The 16263-nt window shown below is 39.0% G+C and overlaps 1 protein-coding gene across 1 annotated transcript in view; it reads left to right on the plus strand.

Annotated features, from left to right (window-relative positions):
• Positions 1-14920, plus strand: part of TCERG1L (transcription elongation regulator 1 like) — a 1760733-nt gene extending 1745813 nt beyond the window's left edge. The window contains exon 13 of the mRNA XM_069611442.1: positions 13990-14920. Within this exon, the coding sequence (XP_069467543.1) occupies positions 13990-14146 (157 nt within the window). The 3' untranslated portion in view covers positions 14147-14920. The remainder of the gene's footprint in view (positions 1-13989) is intronic.
• The last annotated feature ends 1343 nt before the right edge of the window (positions 14921-16263 follow it).

Raw genomic sequence — 16263 nt, forward strand, 5'->3', positions numbered from 1 at the left:
CATTCTTTCCATGTGTTTCAACCACAAGGAGCAACACCCACTGTATGCCAACGGGGATTGCAAGTACCACATGAGTAGTCCTGGGTCCAATGGCCAAATCCCAGCCTCGATCAAAAGAAAAAGGTGGATCCCTTGTTGAAAATTGACTTTCCTCGCCCTTCCAGGAGTCAAATGAGAGTGACAATGAGGATTCTCAGACTCAATACAAAGGAGCAGTCAAGCACCTGCAGTGATGTTGGCGCCATCACAGAGCAGCACAGCAGTTGGGGGAAAACGGGGAGCATTTCTCAAGATCCCCATGAACAGTGACATACCTGATACAGATGGGTAACAAAGAGCAAACAGCACCAGAGACCACATGTCAAGTTGGAAGGAATGCAGTGGGTGGGGCCAACAGGCCCTTATGAAAACTCCTGGAAAGAATCCCATCCCATAAGGGAAGGAGCAGAAATGGCAGAGATTACCCAAGGGAGACACCAGGCCCAAGTACCCTATTGGAGGTTACATCACTTTCTAGACATTAAGAGGAGTGCTATAAAAGCCCAGGACAGTCAGTCTGCAGTACAACATGTTTGGGTAACATTTGGACGTGCAAGAGGACCAAGTCACTAGGGATGAGTGTGAAGTAGGTGTTGCCTGTTTTGGAGAGAGTGAAGGTAAAGTGTTGGGATTGAGAAAGGTGCACTTATGTAGTTGTATGTTATGTATGAGAAAGAGTGAGAGGAAGAGAAAGATAGGGAGAGAGGAGTGAGAGAGGGAATAGTATAAGGAGGGAGGATAGTAGGGATATGTGGAGTGTGATGTAAAGCAAGACCAGGAAGGAGGAGGAGAGTAGTGATAGGAGGTGTTACAGGCAGGTTAGGGTCAGGAGGCTTTGCAGAGAATAGAACTAGGAGGAATGAGAGGCAAACAGAAAGAGTAAGTCCCAGAGGAATCAAAGAGAGTATCAATGGTGAAAGAGTGAGGATAAGAGTTGAAAAGTCACCTACTGAGAACAACGTACAGTGAACAAATCAGGTTTCCCCACTTTAGCTCACTGAGAAAGATTCAAAGGGTGAAATGATAAGGGTGCACCATTTAGGCTTCCACAGAGAGGGGCTAGTTTAGACAGCAAGGGATCCCAGTCTACATGGTCCAAAATGATTGAAAGATGTATTTTGAACAGGGAGCTTGGTTTATGGAGACAATGATGCCTCAACCAAGACGGTGGCTGCTATGTTACAAGCTGCTAAATCATTGCTGCTAAATCATTCTGCATCTGTTTACATACTTTAGGAAGGGCTTTGAGCTAAATACTTTGTGTTGCACATGCTGTATGTAGAGTTTTGCAGTACATGAAATATTAACATGGGTACTAACAGAGCATTAGGTGTAATAAAGGAGGGTGACTTTGGGTGCTAACAATTAGTATAGGGGTGAGTATAGGGGCTTGATTTGTTAGGCTATAGTGCCTCATTCCGAGATTGGAGGTAGCCATGGCACTAATAGCGCCATGGCTGCCTCCAATAACGGTACCGAATCCGCCCTCATTCAATGGGGACTTACCAGTCTAGTCGGACCTTTGCGGGACCAGTAAGTCCCCATTGAAAATACCATTCCCCATTCCCACTTGAGCCCCCATGGGGCTCAATGGGAATGGGGAAGGTGCAAATAACAGTACCGCAATTTGCGGTACTGTTATTTGCTCCCTGGACCCACAAAGGGACCTCGTAGTAGGGCGCAAAGGGATTACCGGCACCAATGTCCTTAACGATGCCCGGTATCCCTTTGCGCCCTACTCGGAATGCGGCCCATAGAGTCTGATAGTGCTAACACTGCAGCAAGTACACAAACTCCACTGGTTGTGAAGTGATAGTTTCAGAAAAGAAAGCAGAAGTAAAAATGCAACAGCAGTGAGGCAAGATTCAGATTATGCAGTCAAGAGCCCTGCAAATAAATGCCCATTGTTCATACAGAGCAAGTGCAGGAAGAAAGGATGGCAATGTTTAATTTCTTTTCTGAGCTGCAGAAAGAATCTATGAACAAGAATGCAGCTTGCCAAAAACCAGGGGCATGAGTTGAAATAGAAAGTGGGTGAGGGAGTAAGAAGGTGCTGGAATATTCATGAAGATTTTGGCACGTGAAGAAATTGGAATGACTTCATGAAAGAGGTTTAAAATTATGAAGGCTGGTAACAGCTGACGCCACAAAAGAAGAAGGAAAATAGTAAAGGTATTATTGAAGTCATATAGCATAAGGGCACTGCCCACTGAAAGTATTTAAAAGGGAATGAAAGGCAGAAGCTGGGGTCAGCTGGTTGCCTATGTCCTGGCCTTGTTGGGACTGTGTTTAAAGTTCCCTAAAGAGAGGAAAAGCTGCTGTGTTTTGCTGGACTCTTGCTGGGCCTTGACGGATAAATGCTGTGCAAAGAATAGGCTGGCTTGGAGGAGGGAGGGGAAGCCTGTATTACTGTGTCCCTGGAGACCACAGCAGAGACTGGTGTAGCTGCCAAAGTGAGTTGGATGGCCATGTTGAGCCGCAGACAGTGCTGACAGAGACAAGATTGTCATTCTTAGCAGCCAAAGAGCCTAGCATATAGTAAGTATAAATCATGCAAAAATCTCTCAATCATCCAATTAATCAGCTAGGAACCGTTCTGCAGGGTACTGTAATTTGGCCTGATATCAAACTGACACAGAAGGCACATCTTCATTTGTCGCTGAAGTACCGAGTGACTGATAAAGTAGCCTGTTTTCTGATTTTAGTAGCTCAGCGTTGTTTCTTTCATCCGGAAGGGGTCACTGTCTCCATAATCCATAATCTCGCAAACTATTATCTTATCAACTAACCCAACATTAGCTAAGGGAAGGGGGAGTAAAGGAGAATTGAAGCTATATCTAGAATGCATTTGCTTTCAGAACCAAAGTTCTAGCTGGGGAGTCTAAGGGCTGTGCTGAACCAATACAACGTGGTTGCCTGTTGTTTTCCTCATGTGTTCATTGCCAATGTTACTTCCAATGTTTCTATGCTCACCATTGTACCAGTTTGGTGACAGTTTGATTGTATCTCTCTCTCTCTGATGAATGAACATAAAGGTGCCTAAGCACAGAAATGTGAAAAAGTGTGGTGGCTATTATTGTGTTTGGTTTTATTGTGCAGCCTGTCCAATTCATAATTTCCAGTGTTACAAGAACATGGTGCGTGCCTGGTGCAGTGCAAAGTCTGCTGGTGCTTAGCCAAAGAGCCCATAGTATAACAAAATTGTGGCAAAAATAGAAGGCTCAGGATGTATTCAACAGTACTCAAGACTCAGAGATATCACACATTGCAATGCTGAGGTAACATTGTCCTTCATGTGGCAAACATGGTGTTCCTGTGTTCTGTCTACTTCTTCCCTTGTTCTCTGTTGGCCTTCTGTGTTCCTTGTCTGATGTTTGCTTTCCGCTCCTTCTATTGAATCCTGGTTCCTGGAAGCAGGCCTATCCAGTCATTGTCCATCAAGACTTGTTGTTCGTCCTCTTCTTTATACTACTCATGCCCCTGGAGAGTAGTGGTCTGAACATTATCTAAGAAGCTGCCAAAAACCTAGTGGCCATCTAAGTCACCTTGTGGGTTTAAATCCCCTAAAGGTTTTCCTTAATGACTTTTCTTCTGGGATCCTGCTGATACTCAGTATCAGAACAGATACTTCTCGTTGCTGGCATATTCTCATGTCAGGTATTGAAAAACTTGTCACAGAATATACTCTTGCATGTCTTTTTGTGTGTGTGTGTGTGTGTGTGTGTGTGCGTGTGTGTGTGTGTGTGTGAGATTTGTTTTGTATTGAGGTAGAATCATATTACACGGCTCAAGGTAGTGGCCCAAGGTTCAAGGTAGTGGCCGTGTAGTTATGGTTGAGTTGCTAATCCCATAGGAAGAACACTTTTTGGGTGGCTTATAACTTCGCTCACCCTGGACGAATCCACACCAAACCTGGCAAAACAAGTATATGGCCCACTCTGAATTTTTTTGCAAAGTTTGGTGAGGTTTGGTCCAGGGGGGGGCAAAGTTATAGGGGGGTCCCAAGATGTATGTTTTTCCCATAGACTGAGTGGGGAAAAACCTTGCTCACGCCTACAGGCCAAACCGCTGGACGGATTTTCACTAAATTTGCAGCAGGAGAAGCGGCTTGGTCCTGAAAGTGTGATTTTGTAAATTTGCTCAAAATCTGTCCAATATTTTTTTTTTAAATGACCAAAAAGTAGGTCACAAAAAATTAGTGACATCTATGTCCGCTCCGCAGACACACTTCCCTGTTAGTTCTGAGAACAGGACATCGATTGGTTAATCGGCTTGCGTCATGTTAGCGGACATGTGACATGTTCAGTGATTGGGTGGTGAAGAGCGTGAAGTGCATCAGATTTTTGGAAACGCCCACCATCTTGGATTCGCAGATTTTGCCGCTAATCTCTTGGGAGGTGAGGGGTGATGAGGATGGGATTGGATATGGCTTCAAGAAGCAAAAAAAAAACGGTCCACAACGAAAGTCCACAAACAGTTTGGATGTTCGCCAACAGTCCTGAAAAGTTTGCAGTTACCTCTGCAGTACAGGTTTGGTGAAATGCAGTTCTTGGATGACTTATAACTTTAATGTAATGGAACTGCATGAAAGTGTGCATGTATATTTCTGAGCTGATTCTGCGTGAGTATGCAAAGTTTGGTGGGATTCTGTCATGAGGGGGCAAAAGGGGGGTCCCAAAATAATGTAAAGGCTTATAAATTAGGTGCCATTTGAAGAATCTAAACTTTATTTGGCAAACTGATAATAGATCAAGATATACATGTTATTCGAAGTTTGGTGGGATTCTGTCAAGAGGGAGCAAAATCAGAGGGGGGTCCCAAAATATTGTAAAGGCTTATACATGTGGTGCCATTAGACAAATCAACACAAAGGTTTGCAAAAAGATTTTAGATCTAGATATTGATTTTTTCATTAAGTCTGAATGGATTTTGTCAAGTGGGGGCTAAGTTATTCGATGATTGTATGTGAATACATTTGACACGTTTGAAAAAATAAAACATGGGTGGATTTCCAGCAAACTTGCGTAAGGAGCATTGGCAAGGACCTACAAGCATGGTTTTGCAAATGTGCCAGTGTTTTATTATTTGACAAGTGTCATAATGTAGCTTCAAAAAATAGCGGTATACCTTTAGTGACTGAGGGGTAGCCTGTGGCCATGGACAGTGGCCAGATTGTTCGGGTCATGGAATAAGGTCATGATCCGGACAATCTGGCTACTGGCCATGACTGCAAGGGACAAAACATAGAATTAAAGTGGCCATGTCCACCTGGGACTGGCTTTGTGGTAAATCTATTCGAAATTATTAATTGATGACAATGCTTTCGTTCTATTTAGATGTCTATTAGTACGTAACAAAAGAGAAAGTAATTTCTTTGCCTGTTTTGTAATATTCATTGAATTTCATTATCCCATTATCCCAAGTGGGTATAATAACGTGCGTAGTGCTAATAATGACATCATAATGACCCCAAGGAGCCATTTGTTTGTGTAGCTATATTCAAGTGCACAGCGCCTTATTATTACAGTCCTATGTACCATAAAAAACACAGTTGGACTGCTAAACATTTAAGTGATATGTGCTCTTAATGTGAATATTGCAGATCAGAGGACAAATCATAAGTTGGAATTAGCGACTGTGCGTTACCCTTGCAGGTGTCTCTGTTGTATTAATAAACCAACTAGAATTCAACATTTGATTTAAAATAGAGACTGTGTGTTGCCCTTGCGGGTGCCTCTATGATGTGACTGGACCAGCTTAATTTTTATAAAAAGGAAATCATTAATACGAGTGAAAAACTGTCTGTTACCTTAGTGGGCATCTCACTTGGATTAATTCATATAGGAGACTGTGTGTTACCCTTGTGGGCGTCCCACTTAAATTACAAATTCAAAAGATATTTCTTTAGGTCGCAATGTTAAATAGGAGACTATGTATTACCCTCACAAGGCTGAAAGTTAAAGTGAATTGTGCTTAACAAACAAGTCACATATTAAAACCAAGGGTTAAACTTAATGACGAAATTATCTCCAAAATTAAAATTGCCACTTTTTCATGATAACATTGGCCCTGATTTTGGAATCCCATCAAATATATTCCTAATGTTACAAATTTTTTTACTTCATTTAACTTCAAACATACAAGACAGAAGCACATTGTAAACCAATAAATGCAGCATACTTTGTCTGTAAATGCACAATATTCTCTCCTATTTACAAGTGATAAAATAGCATATGAAAACACTTTTTTGTGTTAAAAAAACCAATAAGAAAAAAGTGCAAAACAGATATTTGGACGTCTGATCCGTACTTAGTGTACTGTAAACCCTTACTTATTCTTTTTGCACACAGAAAAATGTGATTTCTAAGAGTCGTGTTGTCAAGAAACCTAGGATAAACAAAGTGTATACTAAATGAACCAATGGAAATGTTTGAGTGAAAAATGGAAGTTTGTAATACACCTTAGTTTTCACATTTGCCTCAACAATTGAAATATATTTTACTCAGCTTTATGGGTCTGATTGTGAAAAACACAGTCTATTTATCAGGCTGATCATGTTTTTATGATCCCAAGAATACATATAATTCTTCGTCACAATTGTGACCTCCCGGAAACTTGGTGTTGAAATCCACTTTGTATCTTGATTCCATTTGTCTGAATTTTCATAATCTATCCCCGCCTCTTGGGTGTGCTTCCACTGTGTCTATAATAAAATATTTGAATATATATATATTAATTTATAATTATCTAAGAATGTTTGTGCACCTGGCTTGATCTCTCAGCCACAACCACTTGTACATTTCTGGCTCAATTGGGCCATTAAATATAAAGATGTCACAGCCAGTTTATAATCACCTCCAAATTAGAAGCTGTCTGAATACGTATATTTTATGCATGGTTTAAACACACTTTATTTTTAGGGTGAATGCAATTTAAAATGAAATGAGCACCAAGCCCAGAGTGCATTGTGTACTTGATGAGTCAGGCATGCAACACGTTTCTCACATGCTTATTTGTCAAATATAACACGTGTGGTCATTCTAATTTTCCAAAAATGCACTTTAATTAATTCTTCTTTTGTAACCAGCTCAATAGAGGAGAGCAGTCACTAAGCACACCCCCTTCTCCTTTCTTCCAGTGATATTTTGAAAGAATGCACTTGGTGTTTACCAGACTTTACATCTTTGAATGATAACCTTCCATCAGAAAATAATTTTAATAGTATTCTCGTTTTGATAATATCGATTGATCAGCAATACAATTGTAATGTTATTATTAGGATTACAATATATAGGTTAAATGATTATTAGAAAGGACTGTGTGCAATTTTAAACCAGCAAGTTTACAATGTTAGTATAAGTGAATAATGTACTTTTTTAATATCTTCTTTCCCAAAAATACTTAAGATTTTGTATATCAAAATGTATTTATATTATTTTTAAATGGCCGTGCTCACATTACATTCTATTATCTGTTTCTTCTGGGAGCACCATGAGAATGTTTAATTTTGTTCTCGGGCCACTGCTTTATTTGTAGAGATGTTGAACAAATGCATTTGTTACAGTATGCATAAGCACTAATTATGTATTAAAACCAGAAAATAACAGATATCGTGCAGCCTGGTCCCTTTAACAGTCAGCCGATAAGCATCATCATCGCCTACACCCACATGGGTCCTACAGTGTCATGGTGACAATCCTGCAGAATACGAGGGACAACAATGCAAATCCCTAAATACCAAGCATCTCCCGACAGTGGGGGATGCCTCTGTCATTGATGTTCTTGTTCTACATTCAACCGTAGAAAACGCATCACCCCCTTCAAAGTATATGTTTGATTTATCTCTGTCTGTATAGTTGTTAGCAAAAGCAACAGTTGGATTTTGTCTATCAGACTTTCACCTGACAATGTGACTTTCACCCACAAAAGACAGAGAGAGAGATAGAGAAAGAGAGAAAGGGAGAGGGAGAAAGAGAGAGAGAGAGAGAGAGAGAGAGAGAGAGAGAGAGAGAGAGAGAGAGAGAGAGAGAGAGAAAAAGAGACTGAGAAAGAGAGAGAGACAGCGAGAGTTAGGGAAGAAAAGTACACCTTTCTTTCTTGATAACCCTCTTGCTCTTGCCACAGAACAGAGCTTAACTGCAAAATTAGATATTTCAGCTATGAAACATTATATCTGGCCGAAGGGCAAACCAGAGACGTCAAAGAGATCTCTAAGTATTTTGTAGAAATGAATTGTTTACGTTCGACGCGTAAAAGCCTCACATGCTACAGATCAAATAGTGTATGCTCAGTAACCCACTTACTTATACTTTGTGAATTTGCTGAATTATTTATCCGATTTATCAGAAAATGATTTTTAACAGGATCACTAGAATGTTATTTCACAGAATAGTATTTTGAATATTCTATATTTTAGTTGGTTATTGAACATTATATCTATTATGACCGTAGCAATACTTGTTTTCTTCTTCCATTGGAAAATAATGTGAGTAAAAAAATATAATGAATAATTTAGAATCCTATTCCTGAATAATGTCCCAACTGCACGACTTAGTAGATATGGTCCAAGTTGTCTACATGTTCATTTGTTTTTTGTTTCAGGTGTGGGATGGACCATATAACAACATTACTTAATTGGGTGGAATCTGAAAATGATGCATCAAACCACATGTTGTTCTGAACTTCCTTATGGTGCTTATATTGGCACTTTGTAATTGTGTATACAAATATGGTTGCCAACAACTGAGGTGGATTTCGTGTAGGGTACTCATTGCTTTCTTGTAGCAAGTAAACATAACTATTTACAGAAAATATGTCAGAGAGACTCTGGGATTGGTTTACAAAAACGTTTTACAATGGAGCAGTCTCATTGAGCAATGCTTTGTAACGTAGGTGTTCTGTTGTTCCTAACATTTCAGAAAATGCTCTCATGTTAGATCAATTGCATCTGTGAAGTAGGAACAGCAACTGAGTCCCAAGGTTATCCAAAGCAAAAGAACATTGCTTATGTCCAAGAATGAAGAACAGCATTTCTAACCAGCTCACTGGGTAATCCTGGTAAAGAGGGCGACATTGATATTTTTGTCCAATGAATTTGAAGAATGACTCTAGACATTCCAGCAGGCTTTCGCCTACACAATGCTACACAATGTTCTTAGATGTAGAGCAGAGGTGTAATGGGGACACTTTAAAGTCTGTTGCAGTCCTAAAGACAGTACATTTCCATGGGTGGGAAAGTGTTGTTACTTCTACCTGACACGTATACCCCTGTCTTGAGAATGCAGACAAGAAAGATCAGTAGGCTCCCTGTTAACACATCCTATAGGGACAAGGTCCATCTTTCCTCAAAGCACAATAATTTAATGAGAAGTGTACACATGGAATTGAGGAGGATCGAAATATAGGCTACTTGATTACATGAATGACCTATAAATAACCTTTTCCCACTACAATTTTCACGTTTTAGCTGGCGTCCAATATAAAGATGTGGACAATGAAAACAATGGTTTTCACAGAAATGTAATATTAAAGATGGAGTGATGGTAGAGTGATGAGCGGAGAGGGAGAGAAAGACCATTGCAGAGTAGGGGAGTTTGAAGAGGGAGAGAGCAGAAATGAGGAGCACAGGAGGCCTGAATGGTGGCCAGGAGGTGGGCCAAGGATGATCTCAAAGTGCAAGGGGGATGGTACGGGGTGAGGTGGATAGATTGGTAGGAATGGGCAAGGCATTGCATGGCTTTGAAAATGAGGAGAAGAAGTTTGTATTTAGTTCTAGGTGTCATGGGGCACCAGGCAATTTGCCGGTGAGTGGAGGAGGTAGTGGTAAAGTGAGGAAGGTTGAAGAGTGTGGGGACAGCACAGTTTAGGACTTTGCCTAGCAGAGAAAAAGCATAGTTGGGAATGTTGTAAAGAAGACCAGCAGATTAGCAGGTTCTAGTGCAAACTAGGGAGGTTAGCAGATATTTGGCAGAGCTGAAAGGAAGTATATGGCACAGTTTATGCATATTAAGGAGGTTTAGTCTGGGTACCATGCCAGATTTGAAGATAAAGTGAGAAAATTTGTGAGGGGGGTCAAATATTACACTGAGGTTGTGAGCAGTAGGAGAGTAAGGAAGGTTGTCAAGGAAGAATATAAGGGAGGGGGAGAGTAAGAGATTATTTTTTGGTAGGGAAGTAAAGAACTTTGGTTTTAATGGAGTTGAGCATGAGCCAGTGAGATGTCATCCAACATTGTGTGGTGGTGAGGAAGTGAGAGATGTTGTCTCTCAGTACATCAGATAAGGAGGAAAAACAAAGAAGATCTTGGTGTCATAGGTGAAGGGTTGATATGAGAAGACACAGTAGGAGATGAGGGCACTAAGAGCAGAGGTATATAGACTGAAGAAAAGTGAACCCAGGACTCACAAACAGGGAGGGAGTAGGTGGGGAGGAAAGGTTGTTCCAGGACAATTGGAAGTGCCTGGGGGCAAGGTAGGAGGTTAGCCAAGAAATGGCTTTATCTTCAATGCCTTGGATACACTGTGTAGCTAGGAGGTAGTGGAGAAGTCCAGAAGAATAGGGAAAGAAGGCAGGTTGGCATGGTGAACATTGAGTTGTTTACATTGAGGAGGGCTGTTTTGGTATAGTGGAACAGTCTGCACCCCTGATTGCAGTAGTCCACAAAATGTGTGCACACCCAGGAATTTGCAGAGTTCGTTAAATACAATTCATTTGAGGATTTTGGAATAATGAGGTAGAAGAGTGATTGGATGAAAAATTGGCAGGATTTATATGGTCAAGACTGTTTTTTTTTTAGGATGGGGATGACAGTGGCCAATTTTTAAGATGAGGGGAAAGTGGCTGCGTCAAGGGAGGCATTTCAGAGGGAAGATATGGTGGAGGGTTTAGGGGATATAAATCATATAAATCACTATCACCTGTAAGTGTATAAAAATACATTAAAAATAGGTATGACTAATGATGAGAAAACAGAGACTGAAATTCACTTTTAATCTGAGAGAAGGGAGGAACATTTCTAGTCAGATTCCTTCTCCTTTTGTTTGTCCTTCTTTCTATTCCTTTTCATCATCTGTTATCTATACTTGTGTTTCTTTCCAAGGTCTACAAAACAGGTGCATGCATAATGTTTTCTGGATATGCAATACAATACTGTAAGTGCATTATGGATATGCCGGGAATATGCTCAGTACCCATTTTCTTAGCCTGTTATTCACATAATTCAACGAGACACAAATCAATGCATTCCAACGTCTCTCTAGCGGTTTCTTCTATATGGGAAACTGCCAATGAAAGAGCTAATCAGTCATAAATATATAACCACCTCATGAGTACTCTTCAGAGACAAACACGTTTTCTGAAGTATTGGTTTTTTCTTTAAATTGTGAGTCCTTTTTCCGATATAGACGGAATTCCATCTCAATATGTTGTCTGACAAAATGAACACTGAATTCACTGGAATAGATTTATTGTTTCGCAGTATGATCATTGAAATCTTTTAAGAATTACTCAACTCATGAACCATTTCTATATTGTGAAGTGAAGTTGCCTAAAAAAATGAAATAATCTCGAAATCTCCATGGCATTTCTTTTTAAATTGCGGCACATCAGCACCCAATTTTATTGATGCCGGTACCTTCGAAAATTATGAGAGCCATTCAGTGTTTCCACCTGGGCACTTTACTGATGGAGAACATATCTGATACATTGAAGAGTGAGCACAACATTTTTTTTCTGTAACAGGTTGTACCACAGTCCATCATCGCAACTGTTTTTGGCATCCTGAGTAATCCCAATGTATGCATAGTGACATGGTGAAAATCAAGGCAGTACTGTATTAAGTGCCGCCCTACCTCTTAAATAATTGTATTATTGACACACAAGTGTGAGTCCCTTTTGCACCTGTGCACTCACATTTATAGCTTGCCTTAATACGCCCTTAGGTGAACAGTGGATTGCTACTGTGTGTAGATTGCGGGCCAGCACATTTCACAAAAAGGGGTCTTGACCCTTATCACATGAAGTGCAACAATGCCAGGCAATTCAGTTGAGTTGTTGGTAGTATTGCAATTTTGCACAGACATTTGCACTGACTTACAAGAGAAAATATGCCACCGTACTGAGTGATTAGTACAGAAACAGTAATACTCTCTGACTGAAGTGTGCAAGAACCACAAATTGCACTATATGTGCAAATGCTGGTGCTGAAAACTTGACAATCATCACTGCAGTTGATGTGATAGATCACCAAACCTCTACATATGTACTCATACAAAGAAAGGATCTTTGTTAGAACTGTCATCTTATACACTTAATGATGATTCTACAATTCAGTTGCGTGAACTATTTTAGTAACCATCACTAAATGTGTCTAATTTCCAGAACAAAATTTAGCCAACCACCTTTTGTTTCACTGTTGTTCAAATACATTTGATTTTGTATGGCAGATTAAAAATAAGGGGTATCTCCAAAACACCTGAGATTACACCATGTCAATAATATCAAAAGAATGATTATGAAGCCTCTAAATTTTGAGATTACCATGCAACAATTTTGGAAAAAGTATTTTTACCTAGCATCTTAAGAATATTCATATTTGTATTAACCAATCACTGGGATATAGAGAACACAAAGTAACGTTTAATGAAGTAGAAGTTGCTACCAATTACATAAGGGAGATTTATGCTATGATCAAAACGTTTTCAGTATGTAGAGTAGAGGCCTCCAGCTTGGTGAGAAGATGATATGTCACTGGCTTCTCAAAAGTTCTCTGCAAAATAAGTGAATTTCATTAAAAGATATGAAGAAATTAGAGCTGTGTTAGAGCAAAATTTAGAATTTAGAAGTAATCTTTGAATTCATTCTTTTTTACATGTCTGTGTTTCTTTCTTCATGTCATAATAACGAAATACTGAAAATTATAAAAAGACCTCTATCAGAAAGGGTAATGTATTCAACCAAGGGGTGGACCATGGCATCTGAAGCTCAATTGGTCTATAATATCACTCACAAATCTGAGGAGCAACACCCTCCAGAGCTAAGAGCTAATCATCTATAGGTTTTTGTTGTGTATGGTCTCCTGAGTCCCATTCCTTGTCCTCTGTGATATCACCATGGAGCAGCATTGCTGCAGGAGAGTGGAAAGGGCAGGCAAGACAGAACTATATACAACATTTAAAAAAAAAATACAATGTTAACTCTACTCTCCCTTCCGCTCCCCTTGCACAAATACATACATGGAAATTAAGAAAATGAAAACAAGGCAGTGAAACAAAGAAAATACCATATCCCCTGATGTGATGACAGTAGTTGATTATGAAGCCATCTTACTCTTCCATGGGGTACCAGGGGGATACACCATTTTAAAGTGAACTGGTTGCTAAGGGCTATGATTGGAAGCTATACAGACCATTAACATTCGGTATTCAAGAATACAGAGAAGGGGATAACTTTACCTCTTCCTTAAAGAAACGAAAGGGAAAGAGGAGAGCCATCACACAATAAAATGTTGTGACAATGAAAAAACTCAATAAATAATTTGAAAAAAGATATATACAATAAAATGCAATATGTATTAAAGGAAATATAAGAGAGCTAATGTAAGGGTAAATTGTGCATTATGTCTGATAATCACCCCACAAATTAAGGAATGTCAATCTGTCTAGATGTTCCAGAGTCAAGAGTATGCACTTGGGAATTCATTCATATTCATGCTACTTTAATATTAGTCAGAAGAGAAAAAATACATTACATTTCTGAAAGTTTCATGATTTCTGTAGTTTTCTTCTGAATAATTGTCAAAATCAAATGCATGTTTTCTTGAGCAACAATCGGGCAAACGTGAATCGGGTATTCATCCGAGTAAATATGAGTTTTTAGATGTCAAAGTACACAACTTGAAAATCTATATTTTTTAGAATCAATATTAACTTTCCATTTGCACTTTACTTTCAGGACCACTTTCAAAGAATTTGCTGAAAAGTACAGTAGGGATCAAAGATTTCGACTTGTACAGAAGAAAAAAGACCAGGAGCTGGTCTTCAACCAGTTCATAAATCTTCTTAAGAAGAGAGACAAGGAAAATCGGTTAAGGTTGAGGAAGATGAGATGAAAAAACATTTAAATATCGCAATAACAATTCAATAAAGAAATACTGTGACTGCCATTATTAAAACAAACAAAATAAAATATTTTATTTTTTTCAGTTGGTGTTTAATGGACACAATTTGTTGATGGAGTTGCTCTGCAGATATGTGTAGGGTAATAGTTCTCAGAGGATTAATCTGTTTCATATTGAAGCTCTTTTGTAAAACATGCAGAGTTTGTCGCATTTATAACACCTAATTGCTTTAATTATGCAAATGGTTTTTAATAAACACAAATTATAAATCTAGTACAGAGTTGTAATTAGGGATACACAGACACCATCAATCACAATCTAAAAATATGTGTGCGATTTATGTGAATTATCAGGCACATTTTTTTGAAACATTGCTCATTTAAATAAACTCTATTAAATAACAGTTCTTGTTGCAAATTCTAGAACCTATTCAATATTCATATGTCTCTGTCTAGTAATCTGAGTAGAATACAAATATGGTGCGGAACTAAGTGTGATACTCATTGTGAAATCTTCAGAAATCCTTGCCTATGTTACTTAAAAAAGGGAAACCTATTTAGCATTCTTATTGTTATGAAAGGTGAATCTTGCAACAAATGATGTGAATACACTTGCACATGTTTGTGATATTATTTTTGAATCCATTCAATTCATATGTATTCTAATTTTTAATTGTTTGCTGGGAGTTTGCATGAGATTTATCTCATCAAGTTTGTAAAAAATATTTTCAATTTTTTTAAGTAATAAATATTTTAAGCCAAGGTACTCATTTGCTTTTTATCTTTTATTCTGATTGTAACAATAATGCATCTTATTTCTGAACAATTTGATTACATTAATCAAGTATATCATAGTAGTTAATGAGCATATATTGACTGTTGTGGATAAGGGATAGCAGCTGCATAAAATTACTATGTAACAATGCAATTGCTGCAAATGTCATGCATCTCCTTTTTGGAATATTTTTCACTACAGACAAAGTCTGCTCTAGAGAATGACCTACGTCATGATAATCAAGATATTCCTAAATTACTAATGTGGTATACCACAAAGTTTGCACCAGAGAGAGTGCAATATTGACCAAGTGCAAAAACGTATTGTGTCAATGCATGTCTGTAGTAAGGAACTGTTTGTCACTGTGTTAATAGGGAATGGTATTATGACTTCTGCACACATTGCCATGGTACAAACATACATTGGATGAATGTTATTTTTCGCTCGTGCAATTCACGCCCTAGTGCTAATACTATTAAAAAAATGAGTGAACTTGCACTATTGCAAGGTTAGTGTAATGAGGCCCTTGAACTGTGCAGGAGAGTTGTGCATATCATATCCAGTTAAAAGATTGATGCACTTCTCTGCATACAACACAGTGTTAGACTTGAGAGCATGGGATGCTTGTGGGGAACTGCTTCAGTACCTGCTTTCAAAGGCCTGATTATGCAGGATATATGCTGGTGCTAAAGATTGAGCAACTGTATGCATCTTCTATTGTGTTGCTTGTACAGAACAGAGCAGACAGGTATTTCCCAAATCCATATCACATAAAGACTGTGGCAATGGAGTCAAATATGTCATTTTTGTAACAGTATAGCGAGTAAATGAGAGCAAATGAGACTTGCTCCAAGTTTAAGTAGGACCCTCGTAGATACCCAGGAATGCATTCCGAGCAGGACAAATGATTCTTCATTGTTTTATAGGTTATACAATATTCATATTGCACCCATTACCAGAGTAGTGGTCTTGTAGGACTTCAGCCTTGTCCAAAAGATAGCAAATTGTGGCATTGGTAGACCTTAGTCTGAATAGTAGGAAGAGAGTTTCGGTGTAAACTCCAGGAAAAGGTGGATTCAGAAATAGATCAACACGTTAAGTGGGATACAACCAGGTAGGATGTGGGGGACTTAGTGGGGTTGAGGTCGCCGGGATGGATGCACATTCCTTAACTGTGATTTGTTATCAGTAAGTGCGAGAGAACGTTTAATTAAATGTTAAGCTCCACTTACAGCAAAGGCCTTACTGTGAAGGCAATATCTAGACCCGACAGTCTTTGGCACTAGATATAGCTGATGTGTGGTGATGTGATAGACATGCAGGACCATAGCGCA

Source organism: Ambystoma mexicanum, chromosome 8 (assembly GCF_040938575.1).
Source record: "Ambystoma mexicanum isolate Mex_15411 chromosome 8, UKY_AmexF1_1, whole genome shotgun sequence".
NCBI lineage: Eukaryota > Metazoa > Chordata > Amphibia > Caudata > Ambystomatidae > Ambystoma > Ambystoma mexicanum.